The 22,140-nt window shown below is 42.3% G+C and overlaps 1 protein-coding gene across 1 annotated transcript in view; it reads left to right on the top strand.

Moving 5' to 3' along the window:
- LOC126198900 (myogenesis-regulating glycosidase-like) overlaps nucleotides 1-22,140 on the top strand; it is a 71,598-nt gene that overhangs the window by 30,508 nt on the left and 18,950 nt on the right. Inside the window, exons 3-5 of the mRNA XM_049935523.1 lie at nucleotides 4,845-5,833; nucleotides 8,356-8,790; nucleotides 19,582-19,738. Of these exons, the coding sequence (XP_049791480.1) occupies nucleotides 4,845-5,833; nucleotides 8,356-8,790; nucleotides 19,582-19,738 (1,581 nt within the window). The remainder of the gene's footprint in view (nucleotides 1-4,844; nucleotides 5,834-8,355; nucleotides 8,791-19,581; nucleotides 19,739-22,140) is intronic.

Below are 22,140 nucleotides of genomic sequence, written 5' to 3'. Positions count from 1 at the left end.
TGGTATTTCCCAAATCCATCGGAATGCACAATGGACATGAATGGATGCAGGTGATCAGACAGATTGCTTAGTACGTGGCACCTGCCGGACTTGTATCTAGACGTATCAGGGCTCCCATATCACACCAAATGCACACTCACCACACTATTACAGAGCCCTCCACCAGCTTCAACAGTCTCTGCTGACATGCGGGGTCCATGGATTCATGAGGTTGTCTCCACGTCCATTCGCTCGATACAGTTTGAAACGTGACTCCTCGGACTAGGCAACATGTTTCCAGTCATCAACAGTCCAACGTCGGTGTTGACGTGCCCAGGCGAGGCGTAAAGCTTTGTGTCGTGCAGTCGTCATGGGTACACGAGTGGGCCGTCGGCGTTGACACTTGTTGATGGCCCAGCATTGAAATCTGCAGCAAGTTGCGGAAGGGTTGCACTTCTGTCACGTTGAACGATTCTCTTAAGTCGTCGTTGGTCCCGTTCTTGCAGTATCTTTATCGGCCGCAGCGATGTCGGAGATTTGATGTTTTACCCGATTCCTGATATTCAAGGTACACTCGTGAAATGGTCGTACGGGAAAATCCCCACTTCGTCACTACCTCGGAGATCCTGTGTCCCATCGCTCGTGCGCCGACTATAACACCAAGTTCAAACTCAAACTCACTTAAGTCTTGACAACCTGCCATTGTAGCAGCAGCGACCGAACTAAAACTGCGTCAGACACTTGCCTTATACAGACGTTGCCGACCGCAGCGTTGTATCTTGCCTGTTTATTCATCTCTGTATTTGAATACGCATGCCTATACCAGTTTCTTTGACGCTTTAGTGTATAATAATTATTAGTGAGGCATCATGAATATTTGATTACTCACATACTCATTTTTGGGAACTATATGATAACACTTACATCTAAAACCATACTTTGAAAATGGACGAGATCGTCCGACACTAATCACAACAAAGAAATTACTGTTGGATATTGGAAAGCAGTCAAAACTTTAAACATGATTTCAAACATTTTCTAAACTTTTTCTTGCTTACATCGTTAACTTCAAATGTTTAATATGTTAACTGATTTTAGAATAAACAAATATTTGAAGCAGTTTTGTAAAGGGGAGTTAAGCAGTTTTGTACATGGGAGTTCAATCCCTCAATGAATCTATGGTTTACTGCTCTTTTTCTATTACGAGGAGAAGAACTTTTTGCGAGCTTCCGCATCGCAGAAGTCTACCTTGTCGGCTGCCGTTCAACCACCTTTACGCTCGTGGCACGATTCTACGCCATCCGCTTCATGTTAACAACCCTTTACAGCGGTATATTAACTGACGTGAATGACGGGGAGTGACTGCAAAGCCGTTACCTTTTCGCTATGAGTTGTTAAATGGAGCGTCTGTCACCTGAGGATGCGTCTTCAGTTGACGCGAAACAAGTCGTGATTTTCAACAGAAGTCTCTTACTTTTGCAAGACGCTCATTTGATTGCTGGTTGTGTAACAGCTATACGTTAAGGCCTGTCATCGTTTATCAATGTCATTATATGGGTCATCAGTGATATGATATCGAGTTGTAGTACTCTGTGATAAGGATTTGAGTATCTCACCTGTCTAAAGCGCGTTCATCGTCTAAGTGCAGGGTTGAGACATAAACGGTAAGATTGAGTGCTGGCTGAGGTCGTTGTGGTGCGTTTGATCCTGATTCCTGCTTGGTTTCTTGTTATCAGGTGTTCCCTACCTGCATATTTTAGATGGTTTGGTAACGATAAATTCGAATATTTCCTGGCAATAGAAAGACAGCTCTTTATGGCTGATAATTTGGTGGCTTTCCGGGGTACAGTAGCATGGTCACGAGCGCTGAAACTAAATTCGGATTCGACTGAATCGAGTCGCTCAGTTAACGAGAGTCCTCGGAGTGGGGATTACATCCATTTCTGTAATATTTCGTAGTTTATATTCTACTTCACTCGTTACATCGTAAAATGAAGAATAGGTATGGGAGAGGAGAGTATGTTTGAAGGGTCGACGATTCCTGTCGGACGAGGATGTGCAATAGGCAGTTACGGATTTCTTCACACAGCTGGAGACAGTGTTTTATCAACGGTATCTTCAACCTGATGCGTCGGTGGGCTGATCGCCCCGCCTCAATGCTCACGGCGATTTTGCCTGACTGTCATACCGATTCTGGACTGTATGGCTCTCGGACTTTTTGATCGCCGCTTGTATTAATAACGATGAACCGTGAAAATTTACTTTCAAAATCTTTTCTTAAAGAATTTACTTTATTTACTAGCCATTCATCAAGAACATTAACACATTATGTGAGCGTGGAAGTAGTTGCCAAGGAGTAACTGATGGAAACAAATTAAATTTCAACCAAGGGAAATTTTATTCATAAAAGCCTTTTCAAAAACAGATTTAAAATTTATAAGCAGAAAAACGCCTTAGAAATATCAAGTTACAATTATTCAGAGGCAGGATAAAATTTTTTTTTGTTACAGTAGGAGCCTTCGGGCTGAGAAGCTTCCGCCCCCTATCAACACGGCCGTAGTCACGACCGCTCACAACGACCTCTGAAAAACTACACTGGTGCAAATCTGCAACACACCAGATTACTTTGAACTAAAATTTTTAACAACTCACACAAACACATTAACTATGCTCCCCGTAAGAGGGATGGAAATGGTACAAACACTCACACTAAGAAGTTATTTTCCACCAAAAGTGCAATTTTTTTTAAAGAACTCCTACGGTGGAAGGGTGGCAACTTTATAAAAATGACTATTTAAATGAAACCCATGAAATTCAGGCTTACATAAAGTGCACAACATGCTCTTGTACAACATGCTCTACATTACACATATACCGGGTTACAAGATGATAGGCAAGATAAAAACATATTTCAGGAATTCGGCCTTTACCTTAATTCTATAAATTCGTTAACACAGAATCCGACAAACATGACAGAGGCAGCTATTAACGTCCGACAGACAGACAGACACTAACTGCCTAACCAATGCGGACGGGAGACAGACGAGCTAGCTGGGGACGAGAGACTGACTCAGAAAACAAGTAGAATTTAACAACTAAATGACACAACATATCTCCAGTCACTTAACTTCTAATAAGCTGCGATTTCAGGCGAAGACCTGGCGCAGCACCCACAAAACGTTCTCCCGAACCGTCCGCTGCCAGCTGCTTCAACGGACGCAGGAAGGCGCGCCGATCTCCCGTCTCACGGCGTCGCAGCTTGCCCCGGTCAGACCGATGTCGTGGGTTGACTCCTGTTGCTGTCGTGTCGGCCGCGAAGCCACTACGCCTCGCTATACGGCGCGGCCACTGCACTCACGTGGCCACCTCACATGCGCCGACGCTCCAGAAGGACAAGTCATCTTCTGTCCCAGCTCGCGACCGATCAACCGATCGATCCAACCGCCAATGCCCATTGCCTGAGCAAACTCGAGCAGACTGGCGGCCTAACACATACTAGCACTCCGGACGACAGACAGACACTAACCGCCTCACCAATGCGGACGAGAGACAGACCCAGACTGACTTGGGTGACCAACTGACCAGACTCGCCCAGACTGACAGACTGTCCTGGCTGACCAACTGCCTCCGACTGACTGACGCCCTAACGAGCTCATAGCGCCCCTTAAATGCACGTGAACAAGCAACCTTCCCCCTTTCACACCAGAGGGAGACACCAAAGCTCCGATTGCCACAGCGACGCCACCGCCAGAAACGGAAGGCGACTGCTTTACACTACGCGCTGCGGCGCGCTCTTCATAACAGCAAATTTTACCACGGCACAAACGCTTCTGTACTGTTATAGAAGGGAATAAACCTAAAACAACTACACAAGCATTTACTTCGTGATGCCATGCTCCATTACTCGGAAACCGACTGTTACTGACTGTTCCAGATCCAGACTCGTCCCTCTCAGAGTGACAGTTAGGTGGTCATTCTCCATTGAGTATCGCATACAAAATACAATGTACTTTGCGAACTCACGTAATTTGAACGGATACGTTATGTACAGGTTGAACCTGAATTCTACACACAACCTTTCGAAGTTCGTTAAAGAATATTTTTTATCTTGGTTCGAGCCACTTGTGGTCTCCAGTGGGTCGCTACAGAGTAATTCAATTTCCTTTGCTTTCTTACCCCCATTTACTTTTGTAGTTGTACTGCACGAAATGAATCCGCAGAACAACGCGGAACTCGACGGTATATGCTACGTGCTTTGTTTGAAAACTAAATTTTTCCACTCATTCATGGTTCCTGCTGTTGACAAAGGTACTGTCCACTTTACTCTTCACCCTCGCACTAGCAGTCACTACTGCTCGGTCCTACCTCAGATTTCATTTTCCAGAAAATAGTTGCACGTTAGCAGCGATACAGAGGTGTTTGGGCTGCTTCACTGACGAGGAGTTGGCCATTAGGCACCTCCTGTAAGGGTTCACTGAATGCAATGGACGGCACAACGGCGGCACGCTGGGTTGTTCCCGCAGTGGCGGGAGCCACCTCACAGCATTGTTGCAGTTGCACACAGCCACCTACGAGATACCGGATCCTTCGGGTTTGGCCTGTAATATGCCAGTATCTTTCATTCTATTTCATCATTATGAAGATATTTTCACGAAAAGAAAGGTACTGGGAAATGTAATGAGCCACTGGAGACCAACAGTCCCTCACATGAAAATACTCAGAAAATATACCACAACAGCTTACCAAAGTTAGTTGGTGGATTTCAGGTTCACCCTCTATAATATAAGGGATAACTAAACTTGCTAGAGGATAACATATGTCTCCCAGCGGCAGGTGAAGACATTTTTTATCACTTTATGTTGCAGGTAACGAGGAGTTTGAGATTGGTTACTTTGTGGTCAGTGACAAGGATGGCTCTTCAATCCCATGTGAGGAGAGTCGTTCCAACAAAGAACACTCCAGAGCCAGCAGTTGTAAAATAACTGTAGAGAATGGAGACAGTGATGGCCACTGTCTCAATATACAGGCGTCAATTGATTCTTCCACGTCCGTTATCTCTAGCTGTCTGTATCACCTGGACAGCCATGTATATGGCGGGCACGAGACGGTAGACCCAAAGTGGCCGATGGAGTCCAAGGAGTACGACCACATGCCGTATGTGACCGCGAAGACAAATCACATCGGCATCGCCGTGCGTTACTGGCTTTTCTCTGACGGGAGACTGGTCCATATCCCGTCATATGTACCACTCTTCATAAGCCAGAACACTAACGATTCAGTGAATTCCCTATGTTTTATCGCTGAGAACAAGGACCCGTACCCACTGGAACGAGCTGAGAACGTTATGGAGTGGGACGTGTGCTCTTTGGACGACGCCAGGGAGGCCCACGAGTACGCCGTCGGGAAGTACCTGGCCAAGCCGACGGCTATCCCAGACGAGCGCATGGCAACGCACCCCATATGGTCGACTTGGGTCCGCTACAAGAAAGACGTCAACGACGAGAAGGTGAGACAACTGGCCGCCGAGATTCTCGCCAACGGCTTCAACAACAGCCACATTCAGGTGGACGACAACTGGGAGACCTGCTACGGCAGTCTCACATTCGACACCAACAAGTTCCCCGACGTGAGGGCGCTGACGGACGACCTCCGCCAGCTGGGCTTCCGGTCGACGCTGTGGATACACCCGTTCGTGAGCGAGGACTGTGAGCCCTACCACTCGGAGGCGCTGTCCAAAGGCTACTTCGCGACCAACACAGAGGGTAGCACCCGCACACAGTGGTGGCGTGGCTACGGCGGAGTCATCGACTTCACCAACTCCAAAGCCGCCAGCTGGTGGATCAATCGCGTCTGGGTGAGTCAGCTTACACGGAAAACTTTTTTACTCCCTAGCCTTATGTAGACACGATGCTTGCACTTGCTTATGAGATATCTCCGTGATTACAGATTATTTTCAGGGAGCTACTACAACAGCGAACAAGTACATGTGCTTGAAGGAGAACTGAAAATCTTTATGTCATTATTCCAGTCATAAACTTTTCTCGTTATTACTGTCACTATAGTTATGAAGGAAAAAAGTTTAAAAAAGCAGGTAACAATTATCACATATATTTTTCAGTGAAGAGGTTACATCGTAAGGAATCAAGAATCATTTGATACTGACCCATCACTGGGATGATAAGAGTGAAAACATATATTCTCTTATTCTTGGGTGATTCAAACGCTTTCAAACACATCTGGTTGGCTTTCCCTTTATGAACATACATTTTAAGGATCTCGCCCCACCTGCCCATAAATTCTATGCAAAACTGACAGAGATAAAGTAATAGTCGCCACTGACGTAAAACGCCATCAACACCTTGACTGGTTTTTACACTTGTAAAAAGTATATCATCTTGATTCAGTCGCATCATTCTAATTAACAATTGCTCCTTGGAGGCACAAGCACAAATATTTTAAATATTCCTGTATGCATTCTGAATTCATTTATTAACAAGTACTTAATGGTAAGATTGATGTGTTGTTATCATTACTAGCCTCCATACTGAACCCAAATGGTATGTGAGAGCTGATTGGGAACATTCTACTTCATGATCTGGTTTCTATGCTTAAGATTATCTTGAAGTATGATTCATCAAGCAGAGTCTTGTAAGATGAGTAAAACATTGTAAAAGACATGAAGAGGCTGTAACAAATTGTTAGCTCCACGACATCGATCAGTACGATACTGTCAGCTGTTGAATAATCTGTTCTTTAAGCATAAAGTTTGTCCATACAATAAAGAGCATACATACCTTTGCAGCTGATGTAGTTTTCATTTCAGTGGTTAGCGAGCCATATTTTACTGTTGCGCTATTTTATATTACATAAATGAACTGCTTTTTACAGAAAGCATCTCTTTTTCTCTGTATGTGCGCATGCTCACGAGGATGGGCGTGTGTGTGTTGGGTGGGAAGGGGGTTTTGTGAGTTTATGGTATTCAAGGTGTTCTTAAATTCTAATTCCTGTTAAATTACTGTTTGACCACTTTTAGCAGTATTTGTCACTAAAGATCTGTCGCCAGAACCAACACATCATCATCCTCATCAGAGTTCTGCGGCAGAAGACATATTTTTGTCTACAGTTCCTAAGCTGCAAACAACGTGTAAGAACTGGAAGATCATTAGATCATTATTGGTATTTACCTCTCCACCTCGTGCTGCAGCTTTCAGAAGCTGTGTTTCCCCTGTCCCACCCACTAGCTACTCGATCCAGTTGGAAGGAACTTACCGATTTCCTCTCCAATTGTGAGCTGCATTACATGTTCTATCCATAATTTTCTATAGACTTTCTTTCCTTGGTGTACTCTTTGATTGTTTGTATTTCCATTATATGTTGAAGCATCCATACGATCCCTGAGGTTTATTTAAAGTTGGTTCACGATTCATTTTGTGATTCTTCCGTAGCACGCTCGTCTGTGAATAATCACATAACTTGTTCAGGTAGCCAATATACTTGCATGAAGATGTAGATGAAATTTAGATAGTTCACAGTGCTGATGCACATGCACATAAAAATTACCATTGGAGCCAGACTCAACAGATAGTGTTTCTTTTCCTAATTTCACAGACTGCGACGTACACTGAAGCGCCAAAGAGACTGGTATTCACATGCGTATTCAAATACAGAGATATGTAAACAGGCAGAATTCGACGCTGCGGTCGGCAACGCCTGTATAAAACAACGAGTGTCTGGTGCAGTTGTTAGATCGATTACTGCGGCTGCAATGGCAGGTTATCAAGATTCAAGTGAGTTTGAATGTGGTGTTATAGTCACACACCAGCGATAGGACAAACCATCTCCGAGATAGTGATGAAGTAGGGATTTTCCCGTACGACCATTTCACGAGTGTACCGCGAATATCAGGAAACCGGTTAAACATCAAATCGGCGACATCGCTGCGGCCGGAAAAAGATCCTGCAAGAACGGGACCCACGACGACTGAAGAGAATTGCTCAACGTGACAGAAATGCAACCCTTCCGCAAATTGCTGCATGTTTCAGTGCTGCGAAATCAACGTATTGCGACTGATGTGCTTCGGGTTTTCTGCCAGATTTAAAGACAGATTTTCGTTGTGGAATGTAACTCACATTGAAGTTCGCACTAAATTTTGAGCTTTTGTAAAATTGTGAACAATGATACCATTTTTTTAAAAAATATTTGTTAGTGAGAGCGGTTCTTTGGTACTTTGCCTTGACTTAAGTAGTCATTAAGCAGATGTTGCTCCCCAAGTTTGACTCAGCGAGCCTAGCGGCTGGCTAGTTTAGGCAGTGACGCTCGTCTGTCGCGTGTCCACGTCTCCACTGCGTGCACGTTTACGCCGCTGTCTTTTCTCAGGCGCTTCGGAACGAGACGGGGCTGGACTCTTTCAAGTTCGACGCCGGCGAGACCAGCTGGCTGCCGCAGCTGCCCGCCATCACGCCCCTGGAGGTCAATCCGGTGCGCTTCACCGACGACTACGTCCAGACCGTCTCGCAGTTCGGGCCAATGATAGAGGTGCGCGCCAGTGTCGAGAGCCAGCACCTGCCCCACTTCTTCCGAATGATCGACAAAGACAGCAGCTGGAGCGCCCAGAACGGTCTGAAGACGTTGATACCCACACTGCTGCAGATGAACATAGTGGGCCACCCTTTCGTTCTGCCAGACATGGTGGGCGGTAATGGCTACAAAGGTGACGTGCTCGACAAGCAGCTGTTCATACGCTGGCTGCAGGTCAACGTCTTCATGCCCACTATACAGCTCTCCTCCGTGCCCTGGGACTACGACAACGAGGTACGTGTTGTGACTGAAAATTCGCAGTTTTTCTTGATGTAAGTTCACAAGGTTGATGACTGAACAACAAACGAAAGGTAACAATAACGCTGCCAGTAAAAGTCTCCTAATTGAGGCAAACAAAAGTTCACCTCTAATTTGCCAGAAAGATTTGTGGTAACACACACACAACACACACACACACACACACACACACACACACACACACTAATAATCAATTCAGATACGAAGACATAAATCTCTCGAAGTACACGAGATCGGCATCCAGAGTGAACTGAACTTCGGGGCTGGTTCTAGCCACTAAATAGCTGTCTCTGGCCAATCAGGTTTTGGCATAGTGATACTTCCTGCATTCCGTGGCTCGAGCTTCCCCTGCAGGAAGTAGTGCTCGGCATGTCTGTTTCCCTTATCTAGTATGTAAATAGCCGGTGTTTACCATGGTGCGTTAGGTACGCCTTGGACATAGACAACCTCGTCCTCTGTGGTGTAATGTGGGTTGCCGGCCCTCAGGGGCTACCTTGTCTCCAGTTTACATCTTTATCACCTATAATATAAGACTATCACTATTTTTGCTGAAATTCAGACGCTAGTCGAATGTAGGTTTTCAATTTTCTTTAAATTCTAAGTTCACAATTTTGCTGGAATTTAGCTCTCGAAGGATGTAAGTAGTCAACAGCAACGCTCTGGTCCTATCTATAAGTCATATCAGGAGTTGCAAAGTTCTGCAACTTGCATTTCCTTTGGTATAAAGTGTGGTTTCTCTGAACCCTAGTCACGTACTCGCCTACGAGAACGTCATGGCTGCCAACCAACATGCCCCACTCGCTCATCAATTGGTTCCATCACCTACGATAGGAGCACTGCGCCGTGGGGTTTTTTCTCCTTGAGTCCCACAGGCCCTGTGGATGTGCATGTTGATCGTGCTCTGGCAGCGAAGCATATTTGTTTTACTCCAGTCTTCACCCTTTCACTGATTGTGACGCGTATACCTGTCGCGAATTTACCCATCGCCTGCACTAACAATGTATACAGGGCAAAACAGGTCTCCCCCAATCAAATTTCCGGAAGTTATTCGGGGATGTCTTCTAATTATTTTGGTATAACACTGACTCGTTACAGAGCAGTAATTTAACTATGGTTGATTCCGTTTCTGTCCTCAAAAAAATTGTTTCTGTGAAACTACTGAAATGTCTACGTCACTTGTTGTAATTGTGCTATGTGCGAGTCGACTTGAGTTCAGCATTCGTTTGTACAAGCTGTCTTCCACACTCGTGTACTCAATACACAACTGACCAAATAAGTGATTCTGTGCCCATAAGTAATACAACACAATCGCAAAACGGTTAAATTGATAATTATACACTCTGCTGAGTGTTATTGCAGTTGAAGTTTCATTATCCACAAAGCAAAATTTAACAGAATTCATATAATTAGAAAGGACCAGCTGACTTTCCAGATTAAAGGAAAAGAATAGGTTCCTCGTAATGGCGAATACCGTCACAGTGAGGCTGCAATGCAGTGAGCTAGAATCTTCTCACGATATTTATTTTTAATGGTAAAGATCGCCTCATCACCATGTTGGAGGAGTAAATGATGGAATGAGAAAAAGTGACCTTAAAAATACTAATTTATTTGTTCTCAATCAACATTGTTCAAATTAGAGTTGGACTGATTTACTACTGTTTTCATAAAAAGTGAAAAAAGCAGTACACGTACAATGTTAAGATTTTTATGAATCACCAGTGTGATAATATTTAGATTTGTACACGCTTTATCTGTACAGGAGGAAGGCAAAGGGACATATACTGAATAGCATTAATAGTTGATCCCAATATGATAGAGGATTAATGATAAAAAGCCATCACAAGTTGAGAAACAGACACAGAAATTGTGAGCTATGCAGTGTAAAGCCAATGCATTCGCTAAACGTGACACTTACTCCAAAACAGCTAAAGGGGAGCCAAGCTGAAGCACAGCACCGAGCAATGACTCTCCAGGGGAGAGACGCAAGCTGCCACCATGTGCTCACCACAAAATCTACTGACTGCCTGCTCTCACACACTTCTCATAATTACCGTAGGAGGGGAGAAAGTCGCGAAGCTTGCCACAGTGACAACTGGAAGTCTCTCGCTCTTTTCCTGCATGCAGGAAAAGATAGCAGAATTTTCTTCTCTAGCACTTTTCTTGTTCTCTGCCAACGAAGTAAAAGTTGGCAGTGTACTGGCCCTCGCCTTATGATTGGCGGAATGATGTCTGAGCATGTAAATGCAGCTCTGCTCCCATGTTGTTTACGGTCACATAGTGGTGGTTCTGTTCTCTGCTTTCGCATTTAGGGCACCCGGTGGGCCTTTGTTGAAATCCCTTGGGAGCTCATATGACTCACACTGTTTTGAAAGGCACTTTTGTAGTATTCTGACTTAAGCGGAACCCAAAGCAGCTGACTCACATGTCCACTACTCGTGCCGGTTTCTGGTGGAAAATCTCCCAGTTTCCCAACATTGCCTAACCAGCACCTAAAACCTGCAGGTGAAACGTCTCGTCATATTCCAACAACTCGGAGAAACATGGGCTAAAATAGTAGAATCACAGAGTCGGCTCTTCCATTTAAGAATTTTGCAAGAATACAACACAAAATAATTCTATATATGTATCGATTGTCGCTTATACACTGACCTCCTGATGTCAGACAGATCGGTACCAAATGATGTACGTCGATAGAATATCAACCAAAATTCCGATTTATTTCGTATTCTATGCTGTCGTCCAGCAGAACGTTGATTAAAAGTAACAACAGGACAACGGCGCATACGAAAAGCATAACTGTGAGTAACTAATACGTACAGCTTCCGTGGGGAAGTTGGTAGAGCATTAGACCGTCATACGAAGACTGCTGAGTTCATACCCCAATTATGACAACTTTCTTTTTTACTGCATTTAGGGGAAAGTTTTATATGGGATTATTAAGACTTCCGCCAGTGTGATGCAATTGTTTCTTTATTCTACTGTTCCGATTGTTTATGTGTATTCTAAAATGGTTCAAATGGCTCTGAGCTCTGTGGGACTTAAAATCTGAGGTCATCAGTCCCCCAGTACCTAGAAGTACCTAAAGCTAACTAACCTAAGATCACACACATCCATGCCCGAGGCAGGATTCGAACCTGTGACCGTAGCGGTCGCTCGGTTCCAGACTGAAGCGCCTTGAACCTCTCGGCTACACTGGCCGGCTATGTGTATGCTATGAAAGTACAAATGCACTAGCTGCTTCATCACGAGTGGTGTCTGTTCTGTCGCACATGTCCGACAGAACCCCGGACCTATCTATACAAATGTACTCTAGAGGTTTGCTACTTTCAACTAACGAAGGGAAAGTAGACTGTTACAAGAACATTGCTGCAAATTCCAAAACGTCCTTTTACATGTCAGGAAAATGTTAACCCATATAATAGTTTCACGCGTAAACAGTTAAAATGAATTTTCATCAGGATTGAATGCGGGACCTTTGGCACGACGAGCTCGTGGTCTACCTACCCACCCACGCGAGATCTATGAAACTAATCACTCACAGTTTTGCCCTTCTGTGCTCCGTAGTGCTCGTGTTACTTTTAATTACCGTTTACGTATGTTCTACCGGAGGACAGCACACAGCACGATAGAAATCGGTGTTTTGATTGATACTCTGTCTACATACAACGTTTGTGTGAGTGTCTCATATCTGGACTTTTGCGTGTTAGTGACACGTGACTAACCACTGTCCTCATAATACTTTTAGAACAATGAAACAGCCTCAATGTACCATCCCAGAAAGGTACAACACAAAATGTGGAGCAACTCAACAGCTCGCAGTAGCAAAAGTTACTGTACCAGAAGGAATCACAAAGCACAGTGCCTTGCTGCCGCTCTTACACTGCACAGACGCGAGCCGCATATTGGCTAACTCTTCAGCAGGAAAGCTATCCATACTGCTGTGTGCTGCTGTTAATGTACAACTAACATCACCGGTGAAACCGACTGAAGACAGAACTGAGCAGTGCTCAATGCAAGTTTGAGGACGAAGAGTAAATTAGGCAGTACTGTTGCCAAAGCAAGTATCACCCGGCAAGGCGAACTGGTTACCCAGTAAAGTGGTGCGCGCTGTTATCTCGTAGCCCAGTCGCAGAAACAAGTCACAGAAAACATCTCTGCGGACAGAGAAGGTGATGGAAGAACGATTGTTCACAGGCAAAAGCAAGGTCAGGAGTGTGCAAATTACAGAAGGACGGACATGTGATGACGAGTGGAGCAGAAGAAGAATAAGTGAAATACAAATTACAAATGTCTCATTGATGATACAGATAAAAGTGTTATTAGACAGCAATTTCTGAGATATTATGAACAACACAAGAAAATATTTTTGCAGAACCTTCACATCTTTTGGCACATGTAACTGGACTTGCAGGTTGGAAGGACACTCTAAAAAAACAGTCCAATCTCTGGTCTTCGATATTGATAGGGACCAGATTCTAGCCATTTTGTGCAGAAGAGAGAACTTTCTTGCAAAAAGAACGCACTATATTGTATTTTTATGGAAATATAAACCATCAGAATTGGAGCAGCCTGCGGTTTATTTAGATGAACTGTGGATTCTTACATATTACACAGTGAACAAAAGTCGCAAGTGATAGTGCGTGAAGAGTAATGCCAAATAACAGTGTCAGGAAACATTACATTGTTGTGAATTTTTGTGTTCTCTTCTCCGCTGTGGCAACAACAGGAATACATCGTACTGTCATGTAGAAATGTACAGAATAAACTTAAAAATAGATAGCGACAGGGTAAGCTAACTTGTGACATTAAGGAACACCAACCTTCATCTCATTTTTCCATTGAGAAAATTTGGCAAGAAATGGTTCTCTTCGCACTACCGCCATACCATCTAGGTGGTATATCTACGAGGACTTTGATCCATAGTTCAAGCTTCCTCTGCTACTCGGCGCTGCAGTCGGCGACAAATCCAAGATGATGCTGGGGGAAAATTCAAAAATCCAAGAGGGCAGGAAATTAAAAAAATGCAAGATAGCGGGAGTAGCCTAGTTGTGCTTCGTACCACCTCTCCCTCTCCGCCTAACCCCTTCCCCTTTCCCATTCTCCACCCTATCCCCGTCACCAGTCAATCTCAGTGTACTATGTAAAAGAGGCAGTTAAGTAACTGAATTCCGTAAAAATATGTCTCTGACGTGGAGTATTTCCGAAGAGATATGTAACATTCATTTGAAATAGTATCATGTTCAAAGATTTTCCGAAAAATGGTGTATGTTCAAAGGTATATGCCTGTGAATAGTGCATGCACACACTGTATTTCATAGTCAAATTCTGTACTCCTTGCACATGTTAAAAAATATATTGCCAACTTTTTTCATTCTTCGCTATAAAAAAATTGTTTGTCAAACACTTTATGGCCTCATCAGCAAATTTCAACTGACATTTGTAAATTTCATACGAAACTAGACGCATTCAGCATGGAATATGACAACAAGAATAAACCATTCTTTCCATAAATAGTTACAAACCAGTGGTCGCTTATGCACTGTAATTAATGAATTAGATATATCAAGATGCTGAGCATGTGTTTTACTTTAACTACCATTCTGCAACACTTCGAAATGCGAAGTAAAATAAATTGCTGCTTTACACCTTTCGGTTGTGTTGCTAACAGATGTTTGGCAATGTCTGTAGAAAAAAATGGCTCTGAGCACTATGGGACTCAACTGCTGTGGTCATTAGTCCCCTAGAGCTTAGAACTACTTAAACCTAACTAACCTAAGGACATCACAAACATCCATGCCCGAGGCAGGATTCGAACCTGCGACCGTAGCAGTCGCACGGTTCCGGACTGTGCGCCTAGAACCAATGTCTGTAGATTGAGTACCATATCACACATTGTGTAAGACAGATCGTATCCTCAAATTAACTATTTTCCTCATCTAAATTGTACTACGATCGTTGTCGAGTGTCACAATGATTTTTCCGAGTCTAAAATGTCGGTAAAACTACGTCAACAACGCAAAAAATGCAATCTTTACATCAAGTGCCACAATTTTTCGCGCGCGCGCACACACACACACACACACACACACACAATAACACAAGAACTCACGCACAAGAAACACATACACAGTGTTTATGCTGTGATCTTACAGGTTAGGTTAATTTGTACTAGTGAACCTGTACCTGTGTACCATACATGGTGTAAGGCAAATCAGGGGTTCAAATGAATTATTTTCCGCATCTAAATTGTCCTATGATGCAGGTATAGTTCACAATGTTCTCTCCAGTTCTAAAAAGATTGTGAAAATATATCAGCAACAAAAATAATGCAATGTTTACGTGCGTGTACACACGCGCGCGCGTGCGTTTGTGTGTGTGTGTGTGTGTGTGTGTGTGTGTGTGTGTGTGTGTGTGCCAAACTGAACCTAAAATAAGATTTTGAACAGTAAAATCAGTAGCTCAATGCTACCTACTTCCACACCTAAATTGTTACAAATAACACACCAAACAAACATTTGCCATTTGAAATTAGGCCCCAAACTTCGACGTAGTAAAATTAACCTGACGAGGCTAAAAAATGCAGAAAATACAAGTTATCTAATATAGTATGCTAAGCAGGCAAACATACTAACAAATAGGAAGTTTTAATTATTGCCAGATACAGGCATAATGTAGCTCACTTTTTTTGGTCTACTATTAGTGTAACACACAATGCATCTTGAAATTAAGTATTTCAAGATCTACATTGTTCTATGATATTTGCAAGTGTTACAATGGTATCCCGCCACCTAAAATGCGTAAAGGGTGTCGACATTTCAACTGATGCTGTGTTAATGGTGGTTCGGGTCTTCCTGAAGGTTTTACAAGTTTTTCAATAATGTTTCAATTTAGAAACCGCTGTTTTAAGGTGAAAGAAGGTAATGCACCATGTTCCTCAATAAAAAAGTCGATGATATTGACTGTCAATTTTTTCTTTTATTGAAAATGATTAATGCTAGTAAAGATTTTGTACAGTAACAACTCTCGATGATGTCTGCAATATTTACATGACAAAGATCTCTGAAAGTGTATGTCCCATAACTACTAAATAACACCAGAGTCTAATGAAATTACATGATGTAAAAACAGTAAGTTCACACACAATATAGCGAAAAGACAACCAAATTGTGCAAAAACCATTTTAGAAAGGAAGGGAGACTGTGATTTGGAGAGATTTTATTGTGATTAATCACTTAAACTTCATATTTTCGCAGTACACAATAAGAACTTTTGTTATGTTTACAAACATCAAAACATGACGGGTGCTGGTCGAAAACAGAGATGAAACGTCACCAAAGACGACGGTGCAGCAGACAGAGACTCAGTGTCGATATCTCTACAGTAAAATATTTGCAACCAAAGTAAAATTGTCATTTATTGAGTACTAAACACATACAGATTGCTTGTAATAATACGTAAGCAGAATTAGAGATATCTGATCATGAACAAAAATTCGAACTTAACAACAAAATAAAATTGTACTGTTTCTCAAAATAGGTAAGATTTGAAGCACGAGAGACATATGGCACTACTGCCATACATCAATTGTTCTATAATATTTTTAAAATTTCACATTGTGTACACTATTGATAAAACTTTTAACAACTCTTAACGACCAAATTATGATTCTTGTACCACACTCTGCAAGCACAATGGACCCTAAAACTAAATACTTTCACATCCAAATCGTCCGTATCACTTTAACTATTCGTGGTCACTTTGGCACTAGTGAAATAAATTATACGTTACTAGATGAGCAGCGTCTGATCTCTGTAACATGTGTAAATTCATAAAAATACATAAAAATTGGTTCTATAGCGTTGCAAAACATGTATGACCACCATTACTGATCGACTATACAGCTTAATGTACACTTGTCGTCGAAGATAACCAAAGGAAAGAATGTCATCATCATATGCTCACAAAAAGGCGGTTTCAGCTAGTTCACCATTCATCCATCATCTTCTTGTGCTTGGGATGCATTTAGCATAGCAATATGATAAGAATGTCTAACACTAGCAAATACTTCTCGTTGATACATCAAACAGCGAATGACAAACATAAAACACAATGAAGATGGAGCTTTGAAACACGTATTCCCTCCCCCCCAATCTTGATTCATCCATTAACGTAGCAAGGACCTGGCTCACTAGAGTACGTTTATCACTAATTATCTTTGTTATTTATGTAAGATATAATATTCTCATATGAAATTTACCATTCTGCAGCTGAGTCTTTCACTTCATTTTCTGTGATCATTATAAACTTCAAGCAAGAATCAGTGCTTCTCCTCGATAGATATTATTTCATTATCACGTGAATCACTGCCTGTCGCTTTCAAAGTCATTAAGGAAACTAATTATTCTACCATTTCTTTCAGGTTATTACAGTGGTCATTGTCGATAGCTGTTAATGATTCGTTGGAGACTGTATTACAATGGGGAGAGTCATCTTCCTCATCTAATAATCTCTTCTTCTTCATCATGATTATCTTCTTCTTCTTTCTCTTCAGAATCATCATTTCCACCATCTTCCTTAGTGTAATCATCTACTATTTCTTCTCGTCTTCCTTTGTCTCCAACTTCTGCTTTCGTAAATACATTGTTTGATTTGGCTGTTAAGGCCTGAAATTGTGTTTTCTCCCATGCCAATATGTATGTCATCATCTCTCAGTAACGATGCTCCAATTTTATCTAATGCAGGTTTAAAGATATGTTGCATTTGTTTGCCTTTAGGAGTGATATCTATTTCTTATGAGCATTAGCAGTCCCGAAAATTTGATTACATTTTTTAAGATATTTTGTTTGTAACACTTTTTAAGATGTTTAATTTTAAACAATGGAGTATGTATTTCCCCACTTTTGTACTTCAGGATTCTAAATTTCCCATTAGACTTCCCTGTCATTGATACGTTTAATTTTCAGTCTCACCTAATGAACGGCTGATGCTGTATAACTTCTTCTTATCAGTCTTTAATACAGGATGCCAACCTTTTTAATCTTGTTTGGAAAAATCCACAGATGATTGCTAGCTTGGGTCACAGGAATGCAGGAAGTATTTCCATGCTACCTCCTGTTGCGATGCAAGTGCAAGCCACTGTCTGTGGACATTTCCTTAACGGTTTGCACACCGGATGTGCTGCTGAGACTGCCTCCTGGCTTTTCTCTGTGTTCTGAGCCCCTAAGAAGTTTGCATCTTAACAAGAAGTCCGTCTGTTTGTAGTGAGAAGGCCTTTCAGCCAACATCCCTTTCACCCCCACAAGTGTCACAGGTCCTGGAGAACTTGGCGACGTCCCTCAACTGCCAGTCTGTCTTCAAATGAGACACCTCTTTCAGAATTAAGCACAACACTTGTAAACCGTGTCATTCCGTCCTCTGTAACTTTCTGATGAGTCTCGTGACAAAAACTGTGGCTTAACAGGAACTCTTTTGACCAAAGCATCGAACTGCAAAGTATTACACCCATGTATGGCTTTGCAGGAGAATTTGTCGCTGGGCATGTACTTGAGGAATCCGTGAATTTTGTCCTAGTAAATTCACAAATGCGTCATACTGAATGCGAAGCAGATATAAACACAGACACTTCAGGAATATAAGATATTATCCACCTCTACCAGCAGTTACGATTATCATTTTTATCGTCTGTAGTTCTTCAGTAAATCGTCAAGTAATGTTTACATTCTGTGATCGGTGCAAAACCAACTGTAGCTAAATACTGTGTTTATTTGTGTACATAGCTTAATAATCCACGTTATAAGAAGCAATCTGATTTTAACACCACAAGGAAGTGCACTCTCCAGCGCTGCATCTAGCTACACTTGGTCCACAATATAATGTCCTTATAACACATGATGATAAACCTACAGTGGCTCGAAAACATGTTCATGGTTGAATTAAGCGTAAAAAAGCCACTTGTTGTATATTTATTACCAGATAAATGCCAATCTAGTTTCTTGACTTTATAGAGTTTATTAGTAACATGGTACACTATATCTGGACCACATGCCCCTCCATACCGCATCCGATGACGCCATTGGCTGTGGATAACACGTTTGGTCGGGCTCAATTGCTCGTCTAGGGCCAGAATGGGGAACTTTATTTTCTCATACTATATCCGAAGACGATATGTGATAATATATCTGTTCAGATTAAAAATGGTTCAAATGGCTCTGAGCACTTTGGGACTTAACTTCTGAGGTCATCAGTCCCCTAGAACTTAGAACTACTTAAACCTAAATAACCTAAGGACATCACAAACATCCATGTCCAAGGCAGGATTCGAACCTGCGACCATAGCGGTCGCGCGGTTCCAGACTGTAGCGCCTAGAACCGCTCGGCCACCGCGGCTGGCGCTGTTCAGTTTACATGATAGGAAATATGCATTATTTCAACAGAAGTGAAGGCTTTTTAAACTATACTTGGACAGTTTCTTCTCTGCACAACCATTTCTCAAATGAGCAATTTTTTTTTTCTCAGCTTCTAACCCAGCTGAATATGAAGACTAGGAACTGTAACTGCCCGGACATACACGACTAAGCCTCTTTAGATCACTCCAGTAGTTTTCTGCTTTGCGTGTTTTGCTACGTTCCATTCATCATTCCCTTAATACAGAGTATACGCCAGTGTATGTTCAGTAATGGTGAATTTTGTTGCAAACCATTCAACAAAAAACACGGAAAAATTTGCGTCCAGCCATCACCTGGAAGGTACTTGCTGGTGATGTTACAGACGGTGGAGATCTTCCGCAACATGACAGCTTTGCACACAATGCACGCACCTCGTATTGTGGAAGCCATGAAGCGGGCGGTGAAGGACGGCACCCCTGTCAACCTTCCCATTTGGTGGCTCGACCCTACAGACTCGACGGCCCTCACCATCGATTCAGGTAAGCTCTACATTTTTCTCGACTCCTACGCGCGTGCGAGTGATTAAATAGTCTTACAATTTCCTTGTGATTTTGCAGAAATTGTTACATATTTTTCACTTTAACATGAAAATGCCTCTACCCACAATTTTCTGTAATTGTCACATATTTTGTGCTCATTATCAGTCTGCTCTGTAGGATTGAAGAAAAGATCATGCAAACGACGATTTTGTAAATCTGCACTCAGTTCTCCTGTGAGATCGAGAAGGCTCTACACAGAGGCCACGATTCTCCGCTTTCAAAGGCGTTCAGTACAATTCCTCACTGACGACTAGTGAAGAAGATACGAGCTTATGGAATATCAGGACAACTTTCTAACTATAGTTGTGGTCGTTTTAGCATGTAATGCGCAGAATATTGTTCTCAATTATCTTCGGGACTACTCCAAGGAAATGTTACTAGGTCGTTTCTGTTGATTACGTGCAGTATGTAAGTGATGTGCGGAATGAAGTGGGAAGTTACATGGGGATATTCAGTGGTGATGCTGTTGTTGAGTATGTAGAAAACTGTAAGATCAGGAGGAGCTAAGAACATCTATGTTTAGTGAAGGTACGGACAGTCGACGCTCAACATAAATAAAAGCAACTTACTGCCAAAAATAAGTGAAAATAGTCATAGCTTTTCGTTCATGTGGTAAGTAATCAAGTAACTCCAACAATCAAAGCGATAAAATATATACAGATTGTGTGCGAAGCGATTTAAATTGGAACCAGCACACAAAAGTAGTTGTAAGAAAGGTGAATCCAACACCGATTCATGGGAAATATCCTACGGATTTATATTTGGACCATGGTAGCGGTAGGCTGGAAGTTGCTCGTCAGAAATGAGAATTTTCAGCCTTTATTATTTTCCGTTTCCTAGCTGGTATTGGAGGGCAGCGTGGAGGGTAAAAATCGTAGAGGGAGACCAAGAGATGAATACACTAAACAGATTCATAAGGATGTAGGTAGCAATAGGTACTGGGAGATGAAGAAGCTTGCACGCGATAGAGTAGCATGGAGAGCTGCATCAAACCAGTCTCTGGACTGAAGACCACAACAACAACAACAGCTGGCGAGCACACTAGTAATAAGATGTCCGAAGTGAGTACAGTTTCTGGCCAGTCGTTAATTAAAGTCTGGGCCACGTTCTTTCACGGAGAGAATCCAGGGCTGTGAGAACTCTGCGTTGCCTCGTGCCTGGTGAGCGTACGAAAAAGGACAAAGGCAGGCAAGAGAGACGTGCTCGTGGTTCTTGCCTGTGCTGGTCGCGTGGCGCTACTTGTGTAGCTCTGTGCTGACACGTCCTAAGTGGAAGAGACTCATGTGCAGCCTCGCCATGAAACTGCCTTCTGTGTATTACTGTTATGAGCTACGAACTACAGCCAGGCACTACGCACCTTAGCTTATTAATTCAGTGCAACGATTTCAGGTTTGTAACGAGCCACGACGAATGGTATAATTTAACACACTTTGTACTGTAATATATTCTGTCACGATGCACATGGGACAGAAACCAAAAGTATGTCTGACTCTTAGCCGAGCTACATAATTCACGTTCGGATTTGTTTAACTATACTTGATGTTTTCGGAACATTGATTAATTTTTGGGTACATTTGTTATGTGGTGGCGTAGACAGCCAAGTGGTCCATGTCTGAATAATTGTATTCTTCCTTATATTATGAGTTGCTTGGGTTCGAATAATCATTAACCGGAATAACATATCTCCGAAGTTTATTACATTTACTTAAATTAATAACTGAAACGTAAAAATTCCACTCAGCATCCCAAAAGCTCGTGCACTTAGCAGTTAAGCTGCCACAGAGGTCCTGCTATGATCATTTGCCTTCAGCAAACGTGTGCTTATCAACTTTTATTTGTCGAGCAGCAAAATTACTTCTAGCTTATCTGAATAATCTTCCAGGTTTTTGAACGTAAGCTGCGTCGATAATTTCGTAGCAGCTGATTATATATAGTATCATGCTCCATTCAGTATTTATTACATAAGTACATTATAATTTCAGGCTTTGTGTGGAAGAGTGTTAAGACAACAGACTGAGCCACGTACGCTCATTGCACATGGTATGTTTATTGTACTTGCCGCTGTCTATTTACATGTTTAGCAAGTCAGGGCATGAATTTGCTGTTAGGAAATTTGGTCGTTTAAGTTCATTTGAACGTTCATTTACGCCCATAGATCAACGCCTTGTGTAAAGTAAGTCTTCTCCTTGGCAATTTATTCTTAAAATATAGTCAGACAGTGTTTAACAAAAATTGCAGAGTTAAAACCTTTCAATGCAAAAGAGGGCATATCAAACAGGGCAGCTTTCTGTAGAGATTCTCACATGTATCCAGAATTTACCATCATAGGGGAGCTGATATTA

This window comes from Schistocerca nitens, chromosome 8 (genome assembly GCF_023898315.1).
Source record: "Schistocerca nitens isolate TAMUIC-IGC-003100 chromosome 8, iqSchNite1.1, whole genome shotgun sequence".
Taxonomy (NCBI): Eukaryota; Metazoa; Arthropoda; class Insecta; order Orthoptera; family Acrididae; genus Schistocerca; species Schistocerca nitens.
This window is presented reverse-complemented; position numbering and strand designations above follow the sequence as displayed.